Source organism: Urocampus carinirostris, chromosome 8 (assembly GCF_059441175.1).
Source record: "Urocampus carinirostris isolate Australia breed hairy pipefish chromosome 8, RoL_Ucar_1.0, whole genome shotgun sequence".
Lineage (NCBI taxonomy): Eukaryota > Metazoa > Chordata > Actinopteri > Syngnathiformes > Syngnathidae > Urocampus > Urocampus carinirostris.
Window position 1 is genome coordinate 15,813,910 of NC_142356.1, and position 24,243 is coordinate 15,838,152.

At 40.8% G+C, this 24,243-nt stretch overlaps 1 protein-coding gene across 3 annotated transcripts; it reads left to right on the top strand.

The window, feature by feature from the left end:
- The first annotated feature begins 2,292 nt into the window (after positions 1 to 2,292).
- prr36a (proline rich 36a) lies at positions 2,293 to 24,230 on the top strand. 3 transcript variants are annotated; one of them, XM_088341722.1, is made up of 6 exons: positions 2,293 to 2,544; positions 12,262 to 12,849; positions 12,931 to 13,021; positions 15,856 to 16,121; positions 16,482 to 18,926; positions 21,159 to 24,230. In XM_088341722.1, the coding sequence occupies exons 2-6, from the start codon at positions 12,312 to 12,314 to the stop codon at positions 22,049 to 22,051; spliced, it is 4,233 nt and encodes a 1,410-aa protein (XP_088197848.1). In that variant the 5' UTR covers positions 2,293 to 2,544; positions 12,262 to 12,311; the 3' UTR covers positions 22,052 to 24,230. The 3 variants fall into 3 exon arrangements, with proteins under 3 accessions (XP_088197848.1, XP_088197847.1, XP_088197849.1); XM_088341721.1 differs by having other exon boundaries at positions 2,293 to 2,540; XM_088341723.1 differs by having other exon boundaries at positions 2,293 to 2,519.
- Positions 24,231 to 24,243: the final 13 nt, after the last annotated feature.

Consider the following 24,243-nt stretch of genomic DNA (forward strand, 5'->3'; position numbering starts at 1 on the left):
ACCGCCAACACTAAATCTTGTGTGGACTTTATAGGTTTCCCCCTGTTTTTGGCACAGACGCTGGACAAGCTGATGAAACGATTGGCAGGCTCCTGAAAGATCCACACACTTGGTCGAACTATGGGCTACATTCTTTCTCTCTAACCACCTTAAAGATTGTTTTCAACTTAAGTCTTATCCCATTCTTTTGTCCTGCAGTGTTGTGGCACTGCTCTTTGTGCGTGGCCTTTCATTGATGTCTATTGTGCAGGCGGCAGCTGCAGCTCTACAGAAGAAATGTGTTCACGCAACAAGGCATTCAGCCAGCTGCAGCAATTGGGAGCCTTGTACCATAGGAAAGTGGAATCTTATACTCTTGATGATTAAACAGGCATAAACGGCATATAACTGGAGACTCCAAGATATAGTTTTTGTCATATATCGGGTGCATTGGTCTAAAACAGGGATCAGGAACCTTTTTGACCCAAAGAGCCATAAAAGCAAAAGACATTTAAAAAGAAATTGAGAGAGCCACATCATATATTTTCAGACAAAATTGGAAAAAAACTGCCAAACACACTCTCTAGACAAAAGCTAATTCTTCAGCACATTTTATTTCACTGTGTGTCATTTGATGATTTAATCAAATGTATGAAAGGATAATAATGCCAAAATCCTGTGTCCCAAATCAATGTAAATATGCCATTTACAATTTGTCTTCCACCTTCAGTTAAGAGTGTTGAGGCAATTTTTTTCCATGAAATTTGTCCTTAATAACGGTTTCAAAACAAAGTGCATGCAAAGTTATTTTGTAAAAATGTCACAAATTACTACAAACGATAAGCATATCGTCTTATTCACATTCGGTGTAGACTGCACTGAGTGAGAGAGAAAGAGAAGAAAGTGCCTTGCGCTGTGTGCAGGGATCCGCCCACCTGTACTGCTCACCCAATCAAAGTCGTTTGCCAGCGTTTTTTATCAGTTTAAATGGTTTCCTATTGAACTTCTGCATTAAGTTGCTTCGGCTTTATATGGACCAAAATCGGGATGAAATCACTTGACTTTGGAACGCCACAGCAAAGGCAAAGAAACAGTAGCGGGAGACCAAAAGGTCTCGCAAACCCTAGTTATAGGGTTACTAAATGTGAGACTATGTGGAAGTAAAGCGACTGAGTGGAAGAAAGAGTAGATCGGAAGGAATTAAACTACAGTACACAAAATAAATACATTCAAATTAAAGTAATTTATTTCGTAAAACATACACTACGAACATACGGCACGACAGCTGAGTGGTAAGCGCGTCCAAAGCACAGTTCTGAGGTCATAGGTTCAAATCCAGCTACCAGCCTTCCTGTGCAGAGCTTGCATGTTCTCCCCATGCTTGCATGGGTTTCCTCCGTTACACTCCCACATTAAAAAAACTTGCATGTCAGGTTAATTGGCCGGTCCAAATTGTCCCTAGATGTGAATGAGCGAGTGAGTTGTCTGTCCATGTGTACCCTGCGACCAGTTCAGGGTGTCCTCTGCCCACTGCCCGAAGTAACTGGGGTGGGCTCCAGCACCCCCCGCGGCCCTACTGAGAATAACCGGTGCGGATAATGGATCGATGGATTTTCACCTTAATATACTTGCATTACACCAACAACAAATAACTTACCCCTACTGTCAGACAATGTCATTTATTTACGTTTTTTTTTTCTTATTTATGACATTTTAACTCGTTTCATAAGAAAATTACACTCAGACTGCAAATATATGATAATCTTACACCATTGTCAGAAAATATTGCTCATTCTATTTTTTTAATTTTAAGATATTTTTGCTAAACCTAAAACTAATTTACAACCTTTTTAGGGAAAAAAAAACTTAAATTGTCAGAAAATGTAGCTTAATTGAAATAACCGATATTTAAAATTATTTTTCCACATAATTTCACTTCAACGTATGACTCATCTCATCAGCCGTACCGCTTATCCTCATTAGGGTCGCGGGGGGGCTGGAGCCCATCCCAGCCATCTCCGGGCAGTGGGCAGGGGACGTATGACTAAACTGTAAAAAAAATGATAGTTGTCTCTTCTAGCACTTAAAACATGATTTGCGTTTGGCAAAACTACGAGAAAATACTATTATATTGTTATATTTTGCTAAATAATATTAATATTCGTCGTACGTTGCCAAAATAATGTTGAGAGACAGTTGAGTGACATCTCGCGATAATTCAAACCTCGACGTCATAACTCATTTGCATAGACTCAGGGCTCACTCGCTGATTGGCTCACGGGAGAGGATTTAATTTGCACATTTGCCATCCCGCTTCCACGCCGTTTTTTTTTTTTGTCATTTCAGCCCACCACTCCCCCGCCTTGGCCGCATCCTTTATGAGCGAGGCTGGGCAAGCCTGCCACCGACTGCCGCTCTTCAAACGTGGAGGGGAAGAACCAAAGACGCCTTTCTTCTCCATTGTTACGCCGGACGGAGGCGAAACTGACCGACGCCGTCGACGGGTGTTTCCCAGCCCGCCAAAGGAAGAACCGAGTGTGGTGAGGACCATCCGCCGGCTGGTAGGTTAGAGCAATTTACGTGACCTCGCCGCTCCTAGAACGGATACGTTGTTCGTTTTTGCCAATTAAAGATGAGGACGGGAGTTAAACTTGCGTTTATGGCGTTATAATTATTTGTGGAACGGAGCTTTTATTTATCGCGTGGGTATCGACACGCTAGCTTGTCACTGGCCGCTTTAGCTTCGGGTTTGCCTCCATCCTCGTATGGCAGGTGTCATTTTTTTTCCAATTTAACATCCGGGTTATCAAAACGACGAATTTTCGATACCACATTTTCTGATGCGATATCCAAATGGCAAGTATTAACTGATACCACGCACAGATACCATTATAACTGAGCAAGGGCGATTTTAGGTACAGAGCTTTGGGAGTGCTGAGCACTCCGTGTCTGGTTGGTTAAATCCTGTTTTATTTAACTTTTTAAAACAATTCAATTATAACAATTTAATTAAGTCAAGTCATGTTTATTTGTCTAGCCCTTAATCACAAAGAGTCTCAAACGGCTGCACGGACCACAGATTATTGCAAACCACAGACTATTATTACACCATCCCCTGATCTAATACCTACATGAGTGCAAGGAAAAACTCAAACCTCAACATGAAGAAACCTTGAGAAGGGACAGCACATGAGGTAATACCCCTTCCAGGATGACCGGGCTGCAATGGATGTTGCTATAACAAATGATACAGATATTGTCAATAAAATATAGATCATTCGTATGCTATAGATTAGAAGTGTGTTTTAAGCCCAAATTTAAACAGTTCCACTGAGGTTGCAGATCGAATCTCAGGGGGAAGAGCATTCCACAGCACTGGGGCCAGAATGGAGAACGCTTTTGAACAACATTTAGTTGTAGGATTTTTGTTTTAAAAGGCTGTTTTTATCAATTGACTGTTCCTTTAAGGTCACTGTTATTAATTGAATGTTACCATTTAAAATTAAATGGCACTCTTGGGCTTCTTTAGTACACCGGAGCCTCCACAGACTCCACCGTTATGCCACAAGTGACACTAACTGAGCTAAAGGGGAAGAAATCTTAATTTCAAGGCAGTGGAGTATTTCCGACACTGTATTGTTCAAAAATGTTTTTTTTGTTTTTTTTTGTCCCCCATCCATTATCTGCACCGCTTATCCTTAGTAGGTAATATTCAAAGGGGAGAACGCTCCGCTCTTATCATCCATGAGTACTTCCGCAGACACTTGCGCATTGCGTGTTACGTCACATGTCCTCATCTGCGTATGTGGACCAGTAACTTGTGGGGTTCACACGTGAGAGGAAGTTGTATACACGTCTTATTTCACCCCAAAAGTTAAGCTCTGCAGTGTGAACCTAACCTTAATCAGCTTCCCCATGCAATACCCAAATCTCAAGTAGTCATTTGAACCAATACAATTTAGTACACTTGATTATCTTTCTCATGCAATACCCAAATGTCAAGTAGTCATTAATGTTGCATACATATGGCATTAATACATGAATAATATTCTCCATGCAATACACAAATCTCCTCAGGTTTTCACCAATACCATTGGCACATTTTCATATTTTACATACCTTCCCATGCAGTACCCAAATCTCAAGTACTAGATGGAAATGCAGCATAGATAACAGTCGTACACATAATCATGTTCTCCATGCAATACCCAAATGTCTAAGACCTGTTATACCATGAAACGTGACAATTCTTGTTGGCCAATCACTCAAGAAACAAACCGGAACTATGAATCCTTGAAAAACGCAGTTGCCATATCGCACTATGTCACATCGCAATATTGATTGTATTTCCGTTAATTGTGCAGCGCTAATACCAATACCGATGGCAGTAGTACATTAAATCAGCTCCCTTTGAGCTACCGAGACCTCAAATGGTCATCGATACAGATGCCATTAATGCGTCAAATATTCTTCCCTATGCGAGGTGCCTGGGCAATATGACAAACATTGTTCTGAGGACGAAATAAAAAAAACTGCTTTCTTGAGGAAATCTGGAACAGACCCGACGATGTTTGGTGGCAGTCTGCCTTAACCGGTTGGTTTAGTAATGGTATAAAACATTGTCCAACTGGTCCTTGAGGCTGTTGTCCTTATTTTTTTCAAGGTTTTCCTCCTCAGACACACCTGTTTGTAAATATCCACTCACCATCAAGCTCTGCCTTCAAAGAGAATGAGACTTCTGGTTAACTTGGAGAATCGAGTCATTATGAATTCCTGGGCTTCATCATATTTGTATTTTGGTACTGCCTGATTCAGAGAGAGGTGTGAGTTGACTTGGTGTGGGGGTGTGAAACCATATGTGATTGACTTAATAGGCTGTCCTTTTTTTTCCCTTTTCCAGTTTTAACTGCTTCGCTGCATTGTGTTGACTAATGGTGGTCACTGAGGCCTCCATGCTAATTCTATTTTTTTTTTGGTTTGTCATTCAAGCCAACTTTTCACTTGTCCTGAGTGGTCAAGACATTAAGAATAGTCATCAAAGCATCTTTGTGCCCAATTATTTAAGACTGCTTGCTTTTATTAAAGGATTGTGATCCCTTAGGGCCGGTCAGAACATGCTAGTACAATATTAAGCCTACAGAATGGAATGATTAAATATTAATAACTTTATACTTTTCTGTCTCCAAGAGAAAGCTCTAATCTTGTAGAATAGGTAAGATTTCTGCTCATTAAATAAAAATATGCAATATTAAATTTGACCTAATAGTCAATTTATTTACATGCATATTATGCGGCACAAGATATATTAAAATAGTCTTTATTCTTGGACTGATTGTGGACAGGATTTTGGTTTAACTTCATCTTTTGAGATCAATGAGTCGTTTTTTTTCCCCAATTCAATAAAACTTTGCATGAATATTTGTTTTTACCCTAACCTTCTTAAAGGAGAAAATAAACAGCATTCATTGTTGTGCATGGATAAAAATAAAGCAACCCCACTTGCTCTTAGAACTGCACAGCAGTTTGTAAACACTCCCATTTATCTGTCTGTGGTTGGAAAAAAACTAAACGGAACAAAGGATGCACCTGCAGGCTGTTTGGAACAATGCAAAATAATAAGGACCAGTGTTTAATTTGGTGAGGGAATATTTAAATCCTCAGCTCGCCTCATCGGCTTCATCTGTTAAGCATTCATCATCCTGCTTTGTTTGTCCCGGCTAGAACTTGTTATGACCGCACAAGCTCTTAATGCTGCGTTTTGAGCTAGCACTTCCCCTTCCCATTAGGATGACATAGACAGAGCCTTAAATAGTGCACTGTCAGCATTTAGAGTCTAGAACTGCAAGACTTTGCAGTCATTTGCCATCGTAGTGAAAGCAGTCAGGATTTGAAAACATGGATTGTGTGATTCGGGAGCCTCTATCAAAGATTACACAATTTAGTCAGACCAGGCTTGCTAACTGATGCCAACTTACTATTGATTTTTTTTTTTTCTGTGTCCAGCTGGTTGGTCCTCTTCGCTGATACCGTCCCTTTTTTCAACGACTCATTTTTAGTGATTTGTTATCTGGATTACTTGCACGTCCTCAAGACTCTGATCCTGAATCGACTTTATTGTCATCCGTCCTTTACATATTCCTTTTGGGGGTTTGATTGACAAGCAGTGCCAGCTGCTTCCCCATCCTGTTGTACCAGTTAATCCAGTGGTAAAAGACCACCCCCCACTTTTTCAGTGCCACGCCCAATCGTTGGATGGCATGGAGACGATAAGCTTCGCCCTCCCCTTTTGCATTGTCTTGATGTCTGCTTAATGCGTCGCAGATGCTGACACTTTTTTTCCTGCACAAATTCATGCTCACCGCTCCTTCCTGTGGGCCTGAAAATGGTTCTAGTGACACTGCTCAACAGCAGGATGTGCATTGATGCCAAATTCACAACAGACTGTAATCCAAATCCCGGCGGCAGATCGTGAGAGTGCACGACAAGTGATGGACTCGAGCCCCATTTTTGGCTGGCTCTCGCTCTGAGGCTAACTGGCTTACTCCATTTAACTTGCAGCTTTTAACCACCTAACACTTTATGGATTTATTGGGACACTTCTCGTCACTTGGCACAAAATGTTAAGAAACGTTTGTGAAACTCATGTTAAACTTAATTTATGTGCAGTTATGGCCGTAATCCTAACCCCTTCAGTTATATATTTTGATGCTGGGTTAGAGGATGGCCTTGTGCAACTCAGGAATGTGTTTACTGTGTATTAGGCTTGCAACAACAAACTTCTTCAATTCACTGATAGTTTTAATGCTGAGGCTGATCAAACAAAAATGCCTCCTTCAAAGTTTTGGGTTACTGAGTTCACCAACTTTGAATTCATTACCTCATTTTAGAATTAGTATTGTGAAACCATAGGTAAGATCTAAAGCTTGAGCCCGACCCAAACTTCGAGCTGTGTCGGGCTTAAAATGACAATTGTAATGTTTGGTTCAGGCCAGGCTTCTCTCTTGATTATTTTTTTTATATATTCATTTTTTACTATCCATCGGTCACTCTTCTCAGTCTCTGTCGCTCTCTCTCTTAAAGTACTGTGCTGGATTCTTAAGGACGTGCTGCTGTGGTTTTGTGGCCCAATTTTCAACCTGTCAAAATTCCAGACGTCCTTAAAATGATCCCGTCTAATCTTTAGAAAAATTCTGTCAATGATGGAAAAGACTGCCTTTCATTTATCAAAAATCACCTCTCCCCCCACCAAGCCCTCAAAAAAATGGGGAAATTTCAGGTTTGCTTCGGGCTCGGTCTTGCAAATCAAGTTAATTGCTCTGGATGGGTTGAGCTTTAATATGAAGGGCATGGGTCAGGTCAGGCTTGTTTGTTTTTTTTATTTTTATTTTTTAAGGCTCGATCCTCCAGCTGTGAAACACATAAATTTTTAAGTTAAATAAGTCTTCTGATTTTTAAAAAATCTGATCTAGTCTACCAAATGGCGATCAGTGAAGTTGAATTCCATTATGAGAGCAATAGAAGAGAATGCACACATTTCTCCTAGAATCTCTAGTTCAAGATTCATGTTAATAATTATACAAGAAGTTTATGATTAGTTGTTGATTAATCAATGTTGCTACGTCTAAGTTTACTAAAAGGTGGCATTATCTGGATGTAATTTTTTTTTTAATCTTAACATCCTTTTTTTTTCTCTGAATGCGATGAGTCTCACATTATATTTGTGTATTGACGGTAAAGGTATTCTATTCTATATTCAACTATATTGCTTGACTAAAACGAGTTCAGCAGCAGGTCCCGATCTATTCTGGTTGCAAACATTTTAGGTCCAGTGTCATTGTTTCACCTTATCTCCTCTGTTTGCTGAGGGGGGGTTGTGTGGTTTTATGATTAATTATTAAACAGAGACTGATTGGTTGCAAGGAAACTTTCATGGCTTAAATTACTCAGACCCCAATATTCTCCACTTTTTTTTCCTGATATTTGGGATTGTTTTTTTTTTTTTTTTTTTTTTTTTTTTTTTTTTTTTTTTTTTTTTCCCCAAAATTCATTGGGGACTGCTTTTGTTTACTGGTGGTCACCAATGTAACTATCAAACATTTTTTTCATCCTGCCTTTGGGATTAACTAGTACAGTCAATCAGTTGTTTAACACTTTGGCCTCTAGGATGTGATGTTCTTTAAACAAACTAGATTATGAACCACGAGTGCACCCCTGACTTGTTGGCAAACTAAATGACAGTGCCCCGAGCATGGACTAAATATTGCAAATACATTTTGCACAGGATACATTTTAAATGAAAGTTATTTACTATGCGTCATTAATAGTATTTAAAGAGGAAGGGACACATTTTCAATGGTTTCTAACTCCCTTGAAACATGTACACGATCCTCTGTTTCAACATGTGCTCTGTCACCTGATAGTATGTTAATATTAGTTGTTTGTGTACCAGGAAACTGTTTATTTTTACTGGGTCTGTGGAACTGCAAAAACGGAATGCCTTCTATGGTAAGTGCAACGACAGGCTTGTTGCAATCTTCCTTTTTCATGTTTTCTCGTATAGTAATGGCTTGATGCCAGACCAACTTAAACACGGAAGTTGATAAGTCAGGGTGGCCTCTACTATTGTTTGATACTGCTATGGTGGATTTAGTTCCTTCACGCCCACCATAGCCTCAATGGATTTTCCGACTTATTATTTATTTTACTAATATGCACTAGTTTCTTTTTAAATCAGCAATGTGTTACACAGCAAAGATGCACACAAAGGCTATAATAACATTACCAAACTGTTAAAGCTGGTGTCAAACATGACACAATGAATGGATGGACAAATGGACATTATGATTGAATGAGAGCAATTTTTTGTAGTAATTGTGTTCACTTGCTTAATTAAGACTGTTGTTCAATATTCTGACTATCCTTAATTGCCCAGACTTGTGTACATGAACGTTTTTTGCAAATTTTCTCGTATATGGAAAATGCTAAGTGTGTAATTTTACAGAGATGGTAAAGGTTCCTCCGAAATAACATCCTATAGATTGTACTTTGAAATTAATCAAACCATTTTAAATAGTCTCTGAGCCATGTTTCTTTATTGCTGCTGGCACATTTACAGTACCGATAAATTCTGAAATGTAGTATAATAATCCAACTACTTGAATTCTATTTATATCTGTACATTCAAGGAGACTGTGGGTCAGATGTATCGACATTTCGTTCTGTATACATGTGTACAAGAATGACAATAAAGTATATCTGAATTGAAATGCCTCATCATTTAAAAAGACTATCCTTGAATCATGTCGCACCCAGCATATTGGTAACTGTATTAAATTTTTATTTTGTGGCAAGATGTATACCATAGTATTACCACATTTTCAGCTTTTGAGTTTCTTTTATTTGTATTGTGAGTCGTTTTATTGTGTTATCAAGTTTGCATATCACATTTTTACCTCTAAGCATATTCTATAAATGCATTTAACCTATAAAGCACAACTTATTAGCCTCCCTTTGAGCCATTATGTCTCTCAGTGTGGCTCATTAATGCAAGACCTACTACAGTACTGCTGTCACTTGGGAGGGCTGAGGAATGGTGAGTGCTGGAATGTCAGCGGGTGGAGTTAGCTGTTGACACTTCATCATAACTGTCGCTTTCTGCCAGTAATCATCCCGGAGCAGTTAGTCATTCAAATTAAAATCCCCGGACAAATGCAAAACAAACTAAATGATCAAGGGGATACAATAGGCATGCAAGCATTACTTATTTCTGGCCCTGTTTTTGTGAAAGTAGTTTGGATGAATTTCAAAGATTTAAAAATAAAAACAGCCCTCGGTCCACCCCCTGTGCAGTTTGGACAATGCATTCCAAAATCCCCGCTATGCTACAACGCGGCAAAATCCCCTCAGCTTGTACTAGAGATTGTATTAAAAGTGACCTATTTTATCAAGCACGGCTTAATGTCTGGTCGAGCGCTCCATCCGTTGCAGAGCAAAAGAAAAGGCGCAATGTTGATAACCTGAATCAAAAAAGTGACAAGGACTTCCACTTAATCCAGTTCAGTTTAGTCTTAGTTGTGGGTGTAAAATTTCAGAACGCAAGCATGATAATTGGTCATCGCTTGAGGGCAAATATTGCGTGTTTGTGAAAGGGATTGTAATGATCCAGTGCACATCTTCCTGTGTACAGCATCATCATGTCAGCTGGTTAGAGATGTGATTACTTGTCCAGAACGGGGTCATCAACAGGGAATGGGATTGTACCTGCTCTGTTCTAAATCCCTGGCATTAGTTGCTGGCTCATCTTGGTGTTGGGACACTTTTCTTTTCGTAATGTAGTTCATAGAGGATATGTCTTGCGTCATCACGCCTGAATGTGTGTGTGCGTATATATGTATAATATATCTCTGTAGATCTATCCCAAATGAGTGCACAGTTGCAAACTGTTATGGATGCCTTAAGAAAATGTCTGACACACAATTTGTGTTTTGGTTGCAAATCTAGCTTTACTCAAGGCACATAAAATGAAAATGAAAGCGCTGAATTAAACAGCCCCAGCCACCAGTTTTTTTTTTTTTTTTTTTTTTTTTTTTTTTTTTTTTTTAATAAAGATTTTTATCAGTAATCCACAATTTGAACTTTTAATATTTTGGTCAACCTGTGCTAATGTTCTCTTTGGCACGACCTGGTCAAATAAACCAACAACATTGGCTATAAACCAACTAGCGTTTTATTTTTCTTTTATACTGTATTCCAGGGCCCACCAACCTTTTTTTTAAGCAGAGAGCTACTTTTTGTTACCAATTAGCACAAAGGGCACCCAGTTTGATGCATTTCTAAAATAAGAACTTTATGCTTGTTACCAAGTTTCCAGCAGGTTAAATATTGGAAATAGGGTTTAATGGACTAAGTCAACCACTCAAAATCACAATTTCTTTTCAGGACAGGTCTATGGCCATCCAATTGTTGGTGCAGGGATCCCCGAGGTGCCCGCTATATTATTACAATGATATTACAGAAGTAGGGTTAAATAGACTCAACCACTGAAAAAAATCACTTTACTAGAAAATCACAGACCCAGAATCTGTTTGCGGCAGCTCAGCTGTTCACCATGTTGGAGACCCCTTTTGTAACAGTTATACACAACAATGTTTCAGTATTGCACAAGAGATTTATAACTTGCCTAATTCATCACACATTGTATTTTGGCATCTATAGTGAAGCTTTTTCCAGGAATGGAAAACATGTTGCATAAATAAATATATCCTCGATACCTATTAAGTATGTGCATTTTTTTTTTTTTTTTTTTTTTTGTTTTTTTTTTTAATGCATTGTATGTGTCTGTTTTCTTGGTAAGCAGAGTTTTGGTCTTCAAAGCATCACCCTCAAATAGTTTCAGTCGAGCCCTCGTTATTTGTTGGGCTTATGTGGTTATTGAGCATATCTTTTTAGAAAACAAATATTTGAATAAGGTTAGAGAGTCATTAAAATGCCTAACCTTTTTGTTTGTATTTGTTTTTTTGTAAATGATTCATCGTCTCTTAAATGCAGTTGAGGCCATTATCGGGTCAATCGTTGCATAGTTTAACTCACAGGGAACATTAGTTATCCAGACCTTCTGTTTTTGTAATTTACTGGCAAAGAAAAAGTGCAGGATTAAAGGTCTAAGAAATGGTTGTAGTTGGACACCTGTGCCTATGTTTGTGTTTAAATGAATGTCACTTGTATCATCTTTGATTTTGTTTTCATAAATACTTCTCTACTAGCCCCTTATAATACTACCATTACTCTTGTTGCATTTGTTTACCTGCAGGAATATGTTGCGATTGCTCAACAGTAACTCATGGCTTTGTTTTTTTTATACTTGTGTATTTTGGCATGTACTGTAATAGTTATGTGAATTGATCATTGCATAGCCATGTGTCAAGTCATTTATATTTGGAAACCCCCTAATCAAAAGACATTTACAAGGGCTGTATAGACTACTTTTCATAATGCAATAACAAAAGGGAATAAGAGCAATGAGAAGATAAAATTATTACCTACCAAGGATGTAAATACCCACCAAACCCCCAAATCAAAGCCAAGACAAAAAATATCTTGATTACTATTTGAATTTTGTCCTAGAGGCAAATATGGAAAAATAAATAACAGCGATAGAAACCATGTCTAACCATTAAAAAAAAAAAACGGCATTACTTTTCAGAATCCCTTAAAGTTTTTTTTTTTTTTTAAACCATAAATTGAGCACACATTTTAATCTATGATCAACTTTTTTGTTGGCAGAGGCTTGATGTGAAAGGGGGCCCTTCACATCAAATTTAACAGGTTGTGGAATGAAACCGGATGATGTTACCATGGATACTTCAGATACCCCAGAGCCCATCGAAGGTGCTGGGTGCTCTACATTGCAGGACAACTCAATAGAGAACGCCACATCTCTACCAGAGCAAGACCAGAATGACGTTCCAATTGGAGATGTTTCTATAACCAATGGGCGACCAGAGCTTCGTGTGAAAATGCAAGCTGTTGACTCTAATAAGACAGCTGACAAACCCCCTCTACAAGCTGCTGGGATAAATGCCAGCCAGCCTCCTACTAATAAGAACGCTGGTGATAACACTGCAGCAAAGTCAACTAAAGCCGGCCCTGCGACCAGAAGACCAGGAAGCGTTGCGACCATTGCACCCACCATCAAGACAACAACCACTTCAGTTCAGAAGAGGCCTGCGGCAAGTGGATCTTCTCGGGCTACATCTACGACCACAACTAGGCCCACAGCTACAAAAACAACCAGGCCCACAACCAGCAGCGGAGCTCACAATAGGAGGGCAGCCGCTGACAATGTCGATGCAGCTAGAGCCAAGCCTTCGGGTAAGTCACTTCATTAAAAGACTCACATTGCTAATTATTGTTCGAAAGAAATGCAACTATTCATTTGGTTTTTATCCACAGGAACTGTGCTATGCAACCCTTCTTTTCCCCCCATATCATACAAGTCAGTGGCTGCTAAGGTTGACAGTGGTGCCATTCCAAAAACCAGCAGGTATGCATAGCCATGGATTTATCCGTTTTAGTAATTAAGAAAAGAATGGAGCTGAGGGGTCAAATAACAAAGTAGTCTTCCTCGCACTGGAGACTCCCTGCATATCAATAATATGATGTTGGTAGTGTGTGACACGCAACATTCAGGATTTTGCTTAAGTGGCTTGCATGCATCTCCATGGTAGACTTTTGTCTTGACCTTGTGTCTTTAATCATTAAAATCCATTTGAACTGTGATTTAAGTATTGATTTCAGCTCATTTGCTCTGTAATGCAATACTTGAGCATCGTCGCCAGCTATTAATGGTGCATGTTTACATGTATTCCACTCATTCCAAGCATTTTTTTTTCTTAAAGATGAGACTTTTCCAAGATGGCCGAGGTTGGGCACGGTTTTGGTGAATCTAATATGCAGTCAGGAGGTTGCGTCCCAAAAACCCAAAATAGTCAAGAGTACAAAGTAGAAATTTGTCTATCAAATGCTCAATTGTACATTGGAATGAAAGTACAAACCCTCCTTACAGGCTCAAGCCTTTGTTTAACAAATAAGTGTTGTGCTTTACAAAACTTCTGTACTTTCAAATTATGATTTTAAAAGGTAACTCACTGCTATAGTGTATTCCACTTCAGCATTAAGGATTTCAGGTTTCAGTGGTTAGTACCTTTGCCTGTCACGTGAACGGTCCCCGGTTCAAGACCGGGTGGAAACATTTTGGCCTGGAGACAGTTGGGTGCCACCAGCCTGTATTTGCACAAGATATAACATATGAAATAGTGCCACTATGACCCTAGGGGTTAAGGGATCTATCCACTCAACCATCCTTCAGATATTTTGTTGCCATCATGTGGAAGTTATTGGGAAAATACTCGTGGCATAAAAATGTTTTTACCTTTTTAGTATGTTAAATTACAACTTAATCGGCAATAAAAAGCATATTCCTTTTTGTGGCTCTCGTAGATTTGTTTACATGGCTTGTAGAGAAACTTATACGTATACGTAATGTAAGTTGGTTAAGCTGTTCGTGTAATACTTGCACCATAACGTTAGACTCACAGCCAGAAAAGGGGCAGCGCGACTGGTCGGTATTCGTATGGGTGCTTGAAATCTTTGAAAATACTTTAGATTTATTGTGTTTTCAAGGTCAGGAAAAAATGCTTCAATTTTAGGCAAAGTGCTTAAAATGATTTCAATTGCTATTTTTCCTGGCAGTCTGCTCGATAGACCACGCTTTAAAATTAAGCCTTTTTTTTAAGTGCTTAAAAATTGTCCAGATAGTGGCTCAAGTCCTCATGAGTGAATTTGTATGTGTAGCGTTATTGCCCCCTTTTGTCGCATCCTACAGGCCAGGCTTATCAGACTAGTCATTGGAATTCTGACTTTTTCTAGAAGGCGCGGCTCACTGAAGAGCTCTTTTGGCTCCCAAACTGCTCCTCAGATTTTTTTTTTTTAAGTGATACATTATCAATAATAATAAAACATTATGCACCAAATTATTTAGTAATTTCACGTTTTGCAGGAATCCCTGAAAACCCCATAAAACATGAATTGATTACAAATATATACAATTTGTAAAAGTACAAAACAATTTTGTATGTTTACACACTGAGAACATTTCTTATTCGTCTTTCATTTAAAAAGAAACGGCTCGCCACTTTACACCAACCGTATTGAATGGATGCACGAGATATTAAACTTTAAAAATGTCAGTTCTTAGTGCGCTGGAGATGCAGTATAGTATGTTTACACATGAACTAGGAAGAGGAAGCCGGATTTCTTCTTCGGGGTGGATGCTGGGTGACCTCTCAAGCACCACCTGCCGGTAGTGGCGGAAAGAAGCACTACAGTACTGTCCTGTACTCTGAATAAGGTGCACACAATACAAAATCTTACAGTAATGTACCAAGTTATTTTCGACATCCCAAAACTTTTTCGGATCTACTGTTTTTTTGTAAGTGGAATGGTCGTAAGTAGGGGAGCGTCTGTACAATTCTATTTTTTTCTATTCTATATTCGATAAATTAAAATTAGTAAAGCTGAAGATAAGCAGCCTCTAAGATTGAATGCACTATGCCATCAATATCATTAAATAAGTCAAAATTGGCCTCATTTTTCTGCCTTTTATACACACAGTACTTTCTTGTCTTCCGTATTGAACTCAATTATTACCCAACACCAAAAGAGCCTTTTCCGTGTTTGTAAACAAATGTGGCATATTTAGGCTGCACGTGCATTGTTGAAGCCGAATGGCAGATTTCATGTCAGTTCATCGAAGCCCATTGACACAAAAAGATAGATCATAGATGGGGAACAGTCTAAAATAGCACATAGTATGTGCTAGCAGCAAGATGGAAACCACATTTTAGTCATCCAAGCCCAAAAAAATGTTCTCTTGATCAGTGCTGGATTTTTTTTTTTTCCCTTTTGAAGGATCTGGAAAAATTGGCCTTGACAGTGCTTGAATTTGGCCATGAAAAAGGTGTACGAACGCCGCTGTTTACCTAATCAGAATGAAGAACACAATTTACAATGGAAATCGTCACTCTCAATACATTGAGGGATTACTGTAATTTTTTTAAAATTTATTTTTCAACTGTTCTAAAATCACTATAAAGTGTGCATCAATGTTTATTTTTTTTTTATTTCCTCTCAGTTGGATTATACAAAACTGCTTAACCTACTTTTATAAAGCTCTGTAGAGGGCGGGGCTGTTGAGCTCTTAAAACTTGTCAACCAAAAACAAATTGTCATTAAAATTGTCACTATTTTTTTTCTTCTTTTAGACTTAATGCAGAGTTGGCAAAAGTTATATCCAATCACTTTTTTCTGCATCTACAGGCCTGGTACAGCCCCCTCAGCTTCTGGAGTGGCAGCTGCTTCCAGGGCTGGTAGCAGTGTTGCAACCAAAGCAACCATTGGTGCAACAGCCCTCTCATCAGGATCGCGATCGGCACCATCTACATCCAGGGGTAACAGTGTCCCTTCTAGGCAACCCAGCAGTACCAGTAGCAGAACTGCTGTTCCCAAAGGCACCATGACAACCTCTACTGGGAGGAGCGAAGCGACACAGCCTAACCCTGCTGATGCCGTCACTGCGAAGAAAGGTTAGTCTTATGTTTCTCCCGAAATTGATTTATAATAATTGTGCTTATTAACGGATATCCCAAATTCTTAAACATGCCAAATGTGAGGAAGTAATACATTTTTTTGTTGTTGCAAAAATCTATACATTTCATCGTGTTCCAATAATTTTCTTGCATGATGCATTTTGAAGACTGCATGTATTTGCATAATTGTTGGGAGGAACACTACAGGTTTCGTCGCTAAATTTAAAAAATAATTGTTTGTGAATTCCCTAAAATGCATTACATACGATGGTTAATTAACACAAATGAGATTCATTTCAAAATTGTATAGAAATTATTAAATTCCTATCTAACAACTGATCATTTTGTTTGCCCCAGATGTCAGGCCACCATCTGGAGCAGTTGCAAAAAGGCCTGCTGCTCTAACAGCTGCCAACAAAAGGCTTGAACTCTCAAAACTTCCAGCCACTGGAAAAAATGTTCCCGCCTCCAAATTGTCTGCTCAGCCCAAGAAACCGGATCCAAAGGTGCCGCAACGTCAAATGCAACAACCCGCAAAATCTAGTTCTGCCAAGTATTCCAGTGCGGCATCTCCCAAGCCTTCTCCGGTGAGCAAACCAGCAACCAGAACCCCGCATACATCTCCAGCAACGAAATCCACAAACAGCAGCGCTGCGTTAGCAAGACGCAATGGCAAGCCCACCCAGGCGGTGTTACCTTTAGCTGTCAAGAAGACAAAATATTGCCAAAGCAATACCTCTGTGGAGACTAGGACTGGCGATGGTGCAATTTTATCAAATGCCACAGTAGTCGTACACGTAGGCGTAATACAGACTCCAAGCAGACAACAATCCTCTGCTTCTTCCGCACCAGAGGAGGAACCACCCATAGTTTCTACTCAGGATTCTCTCACAGACAAAGGACTTCAAGTGACAAGTTCTCCTCCTCCACTTAATCCTATGACTGCTGCCTCGCCACAAAAACCTCCCGCACAGCAGCAAAGTGACAATGATGCTCCTTTAGAGCAACATGTGCACGTCTCTTTAACTGTGGAACTTCCATCACCCAAAGTAAACTCAAGGCAGCCGGTTATTGTGTCTTCAGACTGCACATCTACAGCCAGTGATGCAGCAGCGAGTTCCATCATTCAGGTAGTGCCTCCCAGCAATCTAAATTATGAGGAAGATGGAGACGCAAGTCAGCCGCTGTCTTGTTCAGAAATGAGCGGGACCACACAACCCACAGAGGAGTCGCGCCCTGAGTCGGCTGGAACAGTGGGTGGCTATGCTCGGCGGGGAGGTGGCGCTTTTGTGTCAGATATGGACTCACTTAGTGGGAGCCAGCAAGGGGCTTCAGAGTTCAGCGCTCCTGGTGTTCTGGAGGGCACGGAGAGCATGGACGATCTGGGAGAGGGCAGCCTCAAAGGAGCCATGGACATAGAAGGAGCCTCCGCAGGGTCGCCTGACTTCCAAAAGGTTCCTGATATCCCTTTCAACGATTACGAAGAAGAGGAAGATGACGTCGACAGAGTGTGTGACATGGACGTGGGCTCGGAGAAGACTGATGAGCTGCAGAGACGACGGCACGGCAATGCTGCAGACGATGAGGATGACGAAGATGTGGAAATGGCAAGCGAGGCCGTAACTGAGAGCGGCCTGGAGAGCTACGGGAATGCCGATGAAGACGACTTTGTAGAGGATGAAAGGCTAGACAACTTGAACAGTTTGGCCCAGCTTCCTCCACCTCTTCGGCTCCCGTCAGCCCCAGGTGCTCTGTGGTGCCAACCTGACTCATTTGGCGACCCTTGGGAAATGCAAGCGCAACACCCTCAACTGAAGCAGTCTTCTGAACCGGTTTCCCAATCCTTGCTTGTTGGTGCTGCTGTGCGCCCACTGGTTGAATCCCCAAAAGCAGAAACTGAGAATCCATCCCAATTGCCTGCTCAGGCTTTGCCAGAAATTAAACATGATCCTCATTCTCAATTCCAACATCACCCTTTCTCCTCCCTGAAAGATGAGCCCAGAATTTGTGTTCCGGCGCCATTGGAAATGTCTGAACCGACTCCAGAGGAACTATGTGACAGGAGCCCCCACATCCAAGATGCACCGGTGCCCTCCCCTCAGCCTTGTGCAGGCACCCATCTGCCGAGCAGCGACCAGGAGGTTGGAGGGTCAAACATGCAAGCTGACGAGGTTTTAAGAGGCGTTGCCAACGCACTCGCCTCAAACCCTTCCTCGTCATCCGCAACAGACGACGAAGCCAGCGACACAGAAGGCGAAGCGCTGCTGGACGATTCCTTAGAGGCTGCGGCCGTGTTAAAGATGAACGCATTTTTCGACGTCCGGTCCACTGCACAGCGCTTGCTCTCTACCGTCGAGGAAGGCGTGGAGTCCGAGGCAACTGGCTTAACCGAAGTTGCCACACCGCCTTCGGCAACCTCCCAGGCGTCCTGTGGTTTCGACTCGGCGACCGGCTTGACCGAAGATGTCACGCCGCCTTCGGCAACCTCTCAGGCGTCCTGCGGTTTCGACTCTGCGACCACAGCCTCCAATGCCCAGTCCGTAGGCTCAAGCTGCGTCAAGAGCCCGGGTATCTTTTCTCTGGAAGAGCTTCCTGATGAATCCAAGGAAGCCCGGGTGGACCCCGCAGAGGTGCAATACTTGGAGTGCGCCAAACAGGAAACGGGATGCAATGACCGTGTGCAAGGGTCTGACGCTGCCCCAGCTCTGAATGATTTACAGGCAACTGAAAATAAGCCAGAAGATGCCCGCCATCCTTCGTACTATTCGCCCACCTGTGAAAAGACTGACGACTCTTTTTCAGGTAATTAGTTAACTGTCTCGCTGCTCTTGTCTTTTGAAATCTGTGTTAAAAAAAGACAATGTTTTAGGGAAAACACAGCAGATAGAAAAGGTCTAATATGCGATGGCTAGAATTTTTGTATTTGCTATAGTTATTTACTTGTTGCAAGTGCAGGGGCCCTGAATTTGTGAATGGTTTCTTATGGAGCACATGTTTGCACTTAAATATTTAATGTTTTGATGCTTCTCCAAAAGTAGTTACTCTTGTGCTGTTTATTTTTGAGGGAATGATGCATCTTGTTTTGAATATAGAACTTCTATATTTTCTTTGCACTACATAATGACATAAAGTTGTTTGTTTGGATATGAGTATTAAATAAAGCTTACCATTTTATATCTGTTAAGATTGTCTTTTTTAACTTTGCATTGCATTTACCGTAGTTCTAAAATTTAAAAAAAAAAATCCTTAAATTCAACTGAAATTTGCCCCTTAGCTGAAACTTTATGGGGAAAAATACTCTAGAAAATGTGACAATATGGCTTGTATGACGAATCAATCAGGAATACCTTTTTTTAAGATAATGATCTATTTCGTCATTTGGGTTACCTAACTAGCGTTGTGCCTGCCGCCTGTGAACGTTACGATGTAATGTACAAAATTAACACCATAGTTTTGTATCTCTAATTTGCATCAATTCTAGGAGGACGAATGTTCAAATGCATTATTTTGAGTCTATACTTTGTCAGAACCTTGCTAACAATGTTGATTATTCAGTTTTCAGTTGTTTCAGGGCTCTCTTATCCCATACTCGTTTCTGGCTGTAACATGGTTACTGACATTATTCTGGTTTGCTGGGTTTTAAGCTATTCATGGAGGGAGGGAAATGCTCCATTTGTCCTGTGATGTAGTCTCCCATAAAGCAGACGTTATCCCTGCTGCTAAAAAGCGGCCTTTCCTGAGTTTGTCAAGACTGACGGGACACATCCCAACAAAGGAATCAACTTTGGTAAACACTTTTAACGGTTTGGGCCCCGGAGAGGACTGCCGCAGCTTTAGGTGTGTTGCCGCCAAATGACTCTGTTGTTTCTTAAAAACAACAAAACTGCTGCACTCTTCCAAAGGCACATTTTTTAACTGAGCATGCCACAGTTCCATAATGACTTTGATTTCTCATCTCTGAGATTTGGTTGAATAGCTTGGCTCTAACATATGCAAGGGCAGGGTTTAACCTAGATCCGCTGTTGGCACCCTTTGTGTGTTTATTTTCTTGGCAAAAAAAGAGGGGGGCTTAAAGCCAAGCTATTCCCTTGTGATGCTGCTTCATGTACACAAATGCAAGTTCCGCATGTCATTTAAAGTTCACGGGTGATTCTTAGCTGGGTGCATTTACAGGAATTTGGCTGACCTATTAGGGGGTCACTTTTTTTTTTGGGTGGTATACAGTTTTGCACTTTTTTTTGCTTTCATACCAAGTTCTCTGCACCATTTTTACCATATCACAAGGGCTGCAACTATCGACCATTTTATGTCAACTGGTCTTAGACTATTGAACAATGAGTCAAATAATCATACAATAATTGTTTCCTAAATTTAGCATTGTGTGGGAAATGATGAAAACGAACGAAATGAAAAATCCATCTTTTATTGAACATACTCCAGATTCGTACAAAAATTAAAATGCAACTACAACTAATAGGTCACTGTGTTTAGTCAATAAATAGTAAATAAATTGCATTTACATATCTCTTTCCAAGTCACTGAAGAGAATGGATGTATTATACCTGTAACACAAGATCAGGCACCAGAACAGTAATAAAATATGATGCCCAGTTTGCAAAGTACATTCAGTGGTCGACTGCAAAGTCTTAACAAAAATATTTAACGATTCTCACAAGTTTTAACAACGTACATGTTAGTTTTTTTTTTTGTTTTTTTTGTTTTTTTTTACAACTGATGTTTATTCTTTGAACCTCCTGCATTTATTTCAAACACTTCAGTCAGGCACAGTCTGGCGATAAGCTCTGTTTTATAGCAAAATATATGCCCATGAAATTGTCGACTAATTGTTGCAGCCCTAGATATGAACTCACACCTTTTAATGAAAAAAATGCCATTTCTATCAACATATTTTAGGCAAAAGTTTTGCTTGACTTTGGTTCTTCTGGCTGGCTTCCCTGACCCAGTTTCCCCACCCCCCCTTAATGTACACCTCGCTCTTAGCTTTTCTCACTGTAATCTTTTACTTTCACACAGGCCTCACCTTGCAACCTCATCGGTATCACAGCCATGGTTCACCCCGTCTCACCTGTGCCGATCTGCCTCCCCGCAAGGCCGTGCAGCAGGAACTCAGCCCGCAGCTGCGACGACTGGAACAACACCAAAGGCAACTAATGGAGATCCAGCAGCGCAGAGAGGAGCAAAGCAGGCCGCTGGAGGCTGCAGAGCAGGAGAGGAAGAGAACGGAAGAGGAAGAGCTGAAAAGGAGGAAGGATGAGGCTGAGGAGGAAATTAAGAGGAACAAGCGGGAAAGGGCACAAGGAGATGAGACGGTTCCTGACATGGTCAATGGAGAAGGAAAAAAATCTGAAGACGCACAGAGGCAGGAGCTGGAGTCGCAGCTTTTGCAACAACAGTCGGAACTGAAGCAGAGGCAGCAGATCTTGCAGTGGCAGCAAGAACTGGAGGAGCAGCCATCTCCTGGCCGTACCGTCGTCCTGTCTCCGTCCTCCGGCCTGTGCACCATATATGAAGCTTTGGAGATCAGTGACGAAGAGCAGGACAGACCCTGTCGTCAGGATCGCAAGCCTTGCGAAAGGAAGTCTGAGATCCCCAAAGATGGCGACCGTCCCCCCCTAGAGTGCCAGGCCCCGTTGGACTTGGAATGGGGTGCCAAAGCGGACATAGTGCAGCAGCTCATCAATCAAACGTTGCTGCTTAACGGAGATGGATGTTCCTCTTTGCTGCTTCTCCCTGGTGGTTCAGGGGGCACATTAAGCCCCTTGGAGAGCAGCTTGTGGCCCAGACTCCTGCCTCCTATCAGCCCACCTTCGGCCACAGTCACCTCTGTGAGCAGCTTCTCGCCGGAGGCTGCCGGAAGTTCCCCCCAGGGGGAGTGGACTGTTGTGGAGTTGGAGACTCATCACTAGGAGGTGGAGAAAATATTGATTTTTCTTTTTTTTTCCGCACTGCAAGATGCGCTGGATTATATAAGGTGAACCAGACTGTAATGCTCATGAAATTTGAGAATATTGTCTATTCAAGGGCTCTAAACACTTGCGCATATGTTGCATTGAAAAATCGATTCATAAGTATATCACCGATTGGCGATTTTAAACATTATTTGCAACTCCAATCGAACAAGGATCATGGGGTTGAAGGTACTGACATCTTTACCACAAGATTGAACGCTATGCTAACATTAGCATCCAGCAGGCTATCAGAAGAGTAATGTGCATCAGCGATCCGATTATTGACCGACACGGTATACACTTATTTCCCCACTCGTTTTACTGGAGTCCTTGGTATGGTCTTGGCGATGAAGTGTGTGACCTGCCAGCTGGACTGCGGCGTCCCATTTGCGGGTGAAGCCATGTCTCCGTGACGACAATGGTGTTTGTGGTCACCAAAACTGTCTTGTCCATAATTGTAACTCCGAATAATCCATTTTGTGGGTGATGGATCTGACATGGGTCAGAAAGGTCTGTGTGGTGGCTTCCTTTGCCTAACGTCCAGGCCTGACTCAATTTCTGCTTATACTTTAGCGCTTCTTCGGCGAGCCGGCAACCCAAGATTCGGGCCTCTGGATGTCCCTTGAGATTTTGTGTGTGCCATATAAATCATTCAAAAAGTTAAAATCCAGCCTCAGTCCCAGATCAATAAGTTCCTGGCGACTATTGGTAATATTAGCCAGGGATGTATCCAAAAGGGAAAGTAAGATAAAAAAGAAAAAGTTAAGAAATATAAAACCAGCTGGAGAACCATTAGCTGCTGCACTGAAGCGCGCAGCCCTCTTTACAGATAGTCCCAGCATAGTATCGATCACTAGATGGCACTTTGTCTAATGCAAACAAAGACCAGTGCCACAGAGCACAGCTGGCAGCAAGTTACCAGACAAACTTGGTGGTAACCTTAGATAGGGATGTTTTTTTACCGAAGCGTTTTGTACCTCTGGGTGATTCAAATATACCGCTTCAACCATGTTTTGGGTCTCGTGTATCTCCATAGGAGACTGCTGAAGTGTAAAATGTTGGGGGATGAGCTTGATATAATTATATGCTGAATGTCTGAGCCATGAATGCACATCACTAGATTTTTATTGTGAAATTGTTTTTTGTATTTAGACTTCACAAATACTGTACACTGGAAAATACTTGTCACATGCACTGCTGTATTATCTTTTGTATTGTGGCCATTCCCCATCAAAGTTTCACTCATGGTTTTTGTACAAGTTGCTTTATTTTAAACACTCAATGGGCTCTGCACACATTTTCCCCGAAGATAAAGTGTAACATCAGGTCCCAATTCTAACACGTAGCAAGATTTTGATGCTACAGCAGCCAATCCTTTATCAGTTGCCCCAAGTTATCCAAATGTTGGAATCATTTACTTGAGCTTGTTCTGTTTCAACGTATGTCAACACACTTCTTTCACTGGCAGAGTTTTGTAAATGTATAAACTGATTTCCTTTCTATATTTTAGTGGACAATATTAAATATTAATTTTGTACACTATATATAGTTTACTATATTTTAAGCAATGGCTGTGACAACCCCCCTGCCCCCACACCTCAATCTAATTTCAAAACTTGTTTTCACACTCCTGACCAACTTTTGTCTTTTAATTACAGCTTACATGGTAATGTGAATAAAACATTTATATATATATTTCTGGGTTTTTAACATATGGTGGGTCATTTTGATCCAAGGACCCCAGGAGGGTTAACCATATACAGCAGAAATTCAATAGAGCAGAACAATGATCACTTAGTGGTGCAGTTTTTAGTATCCTCTGCATATCTGAGCAGTTGAGCTCTCATTTTGATGAAGGGAAAGGTCTTTAAGTGTCCTAAATGAATTTTAAGTGAGATCGTATACGGGTGTCTGGTGTAAATGTTGTCTTTCACTGCAGGTACATTTCCTTTACCACAGGATTTATTTGCACCTGAAAAAAATTGTGATTTTTATGGATTCTTAATTTATTGACTGTCAGGCAAGGATAATGTAAAATGTTTTCTCTAAACGTATGTCGGGCTACATGTGTTCATTTTCCAAGTGCGTAATTGTTTCTAAGGCGGCGTTGATTGTAAATAAATGGTTTTGTATCGAATCAAGATTTACTC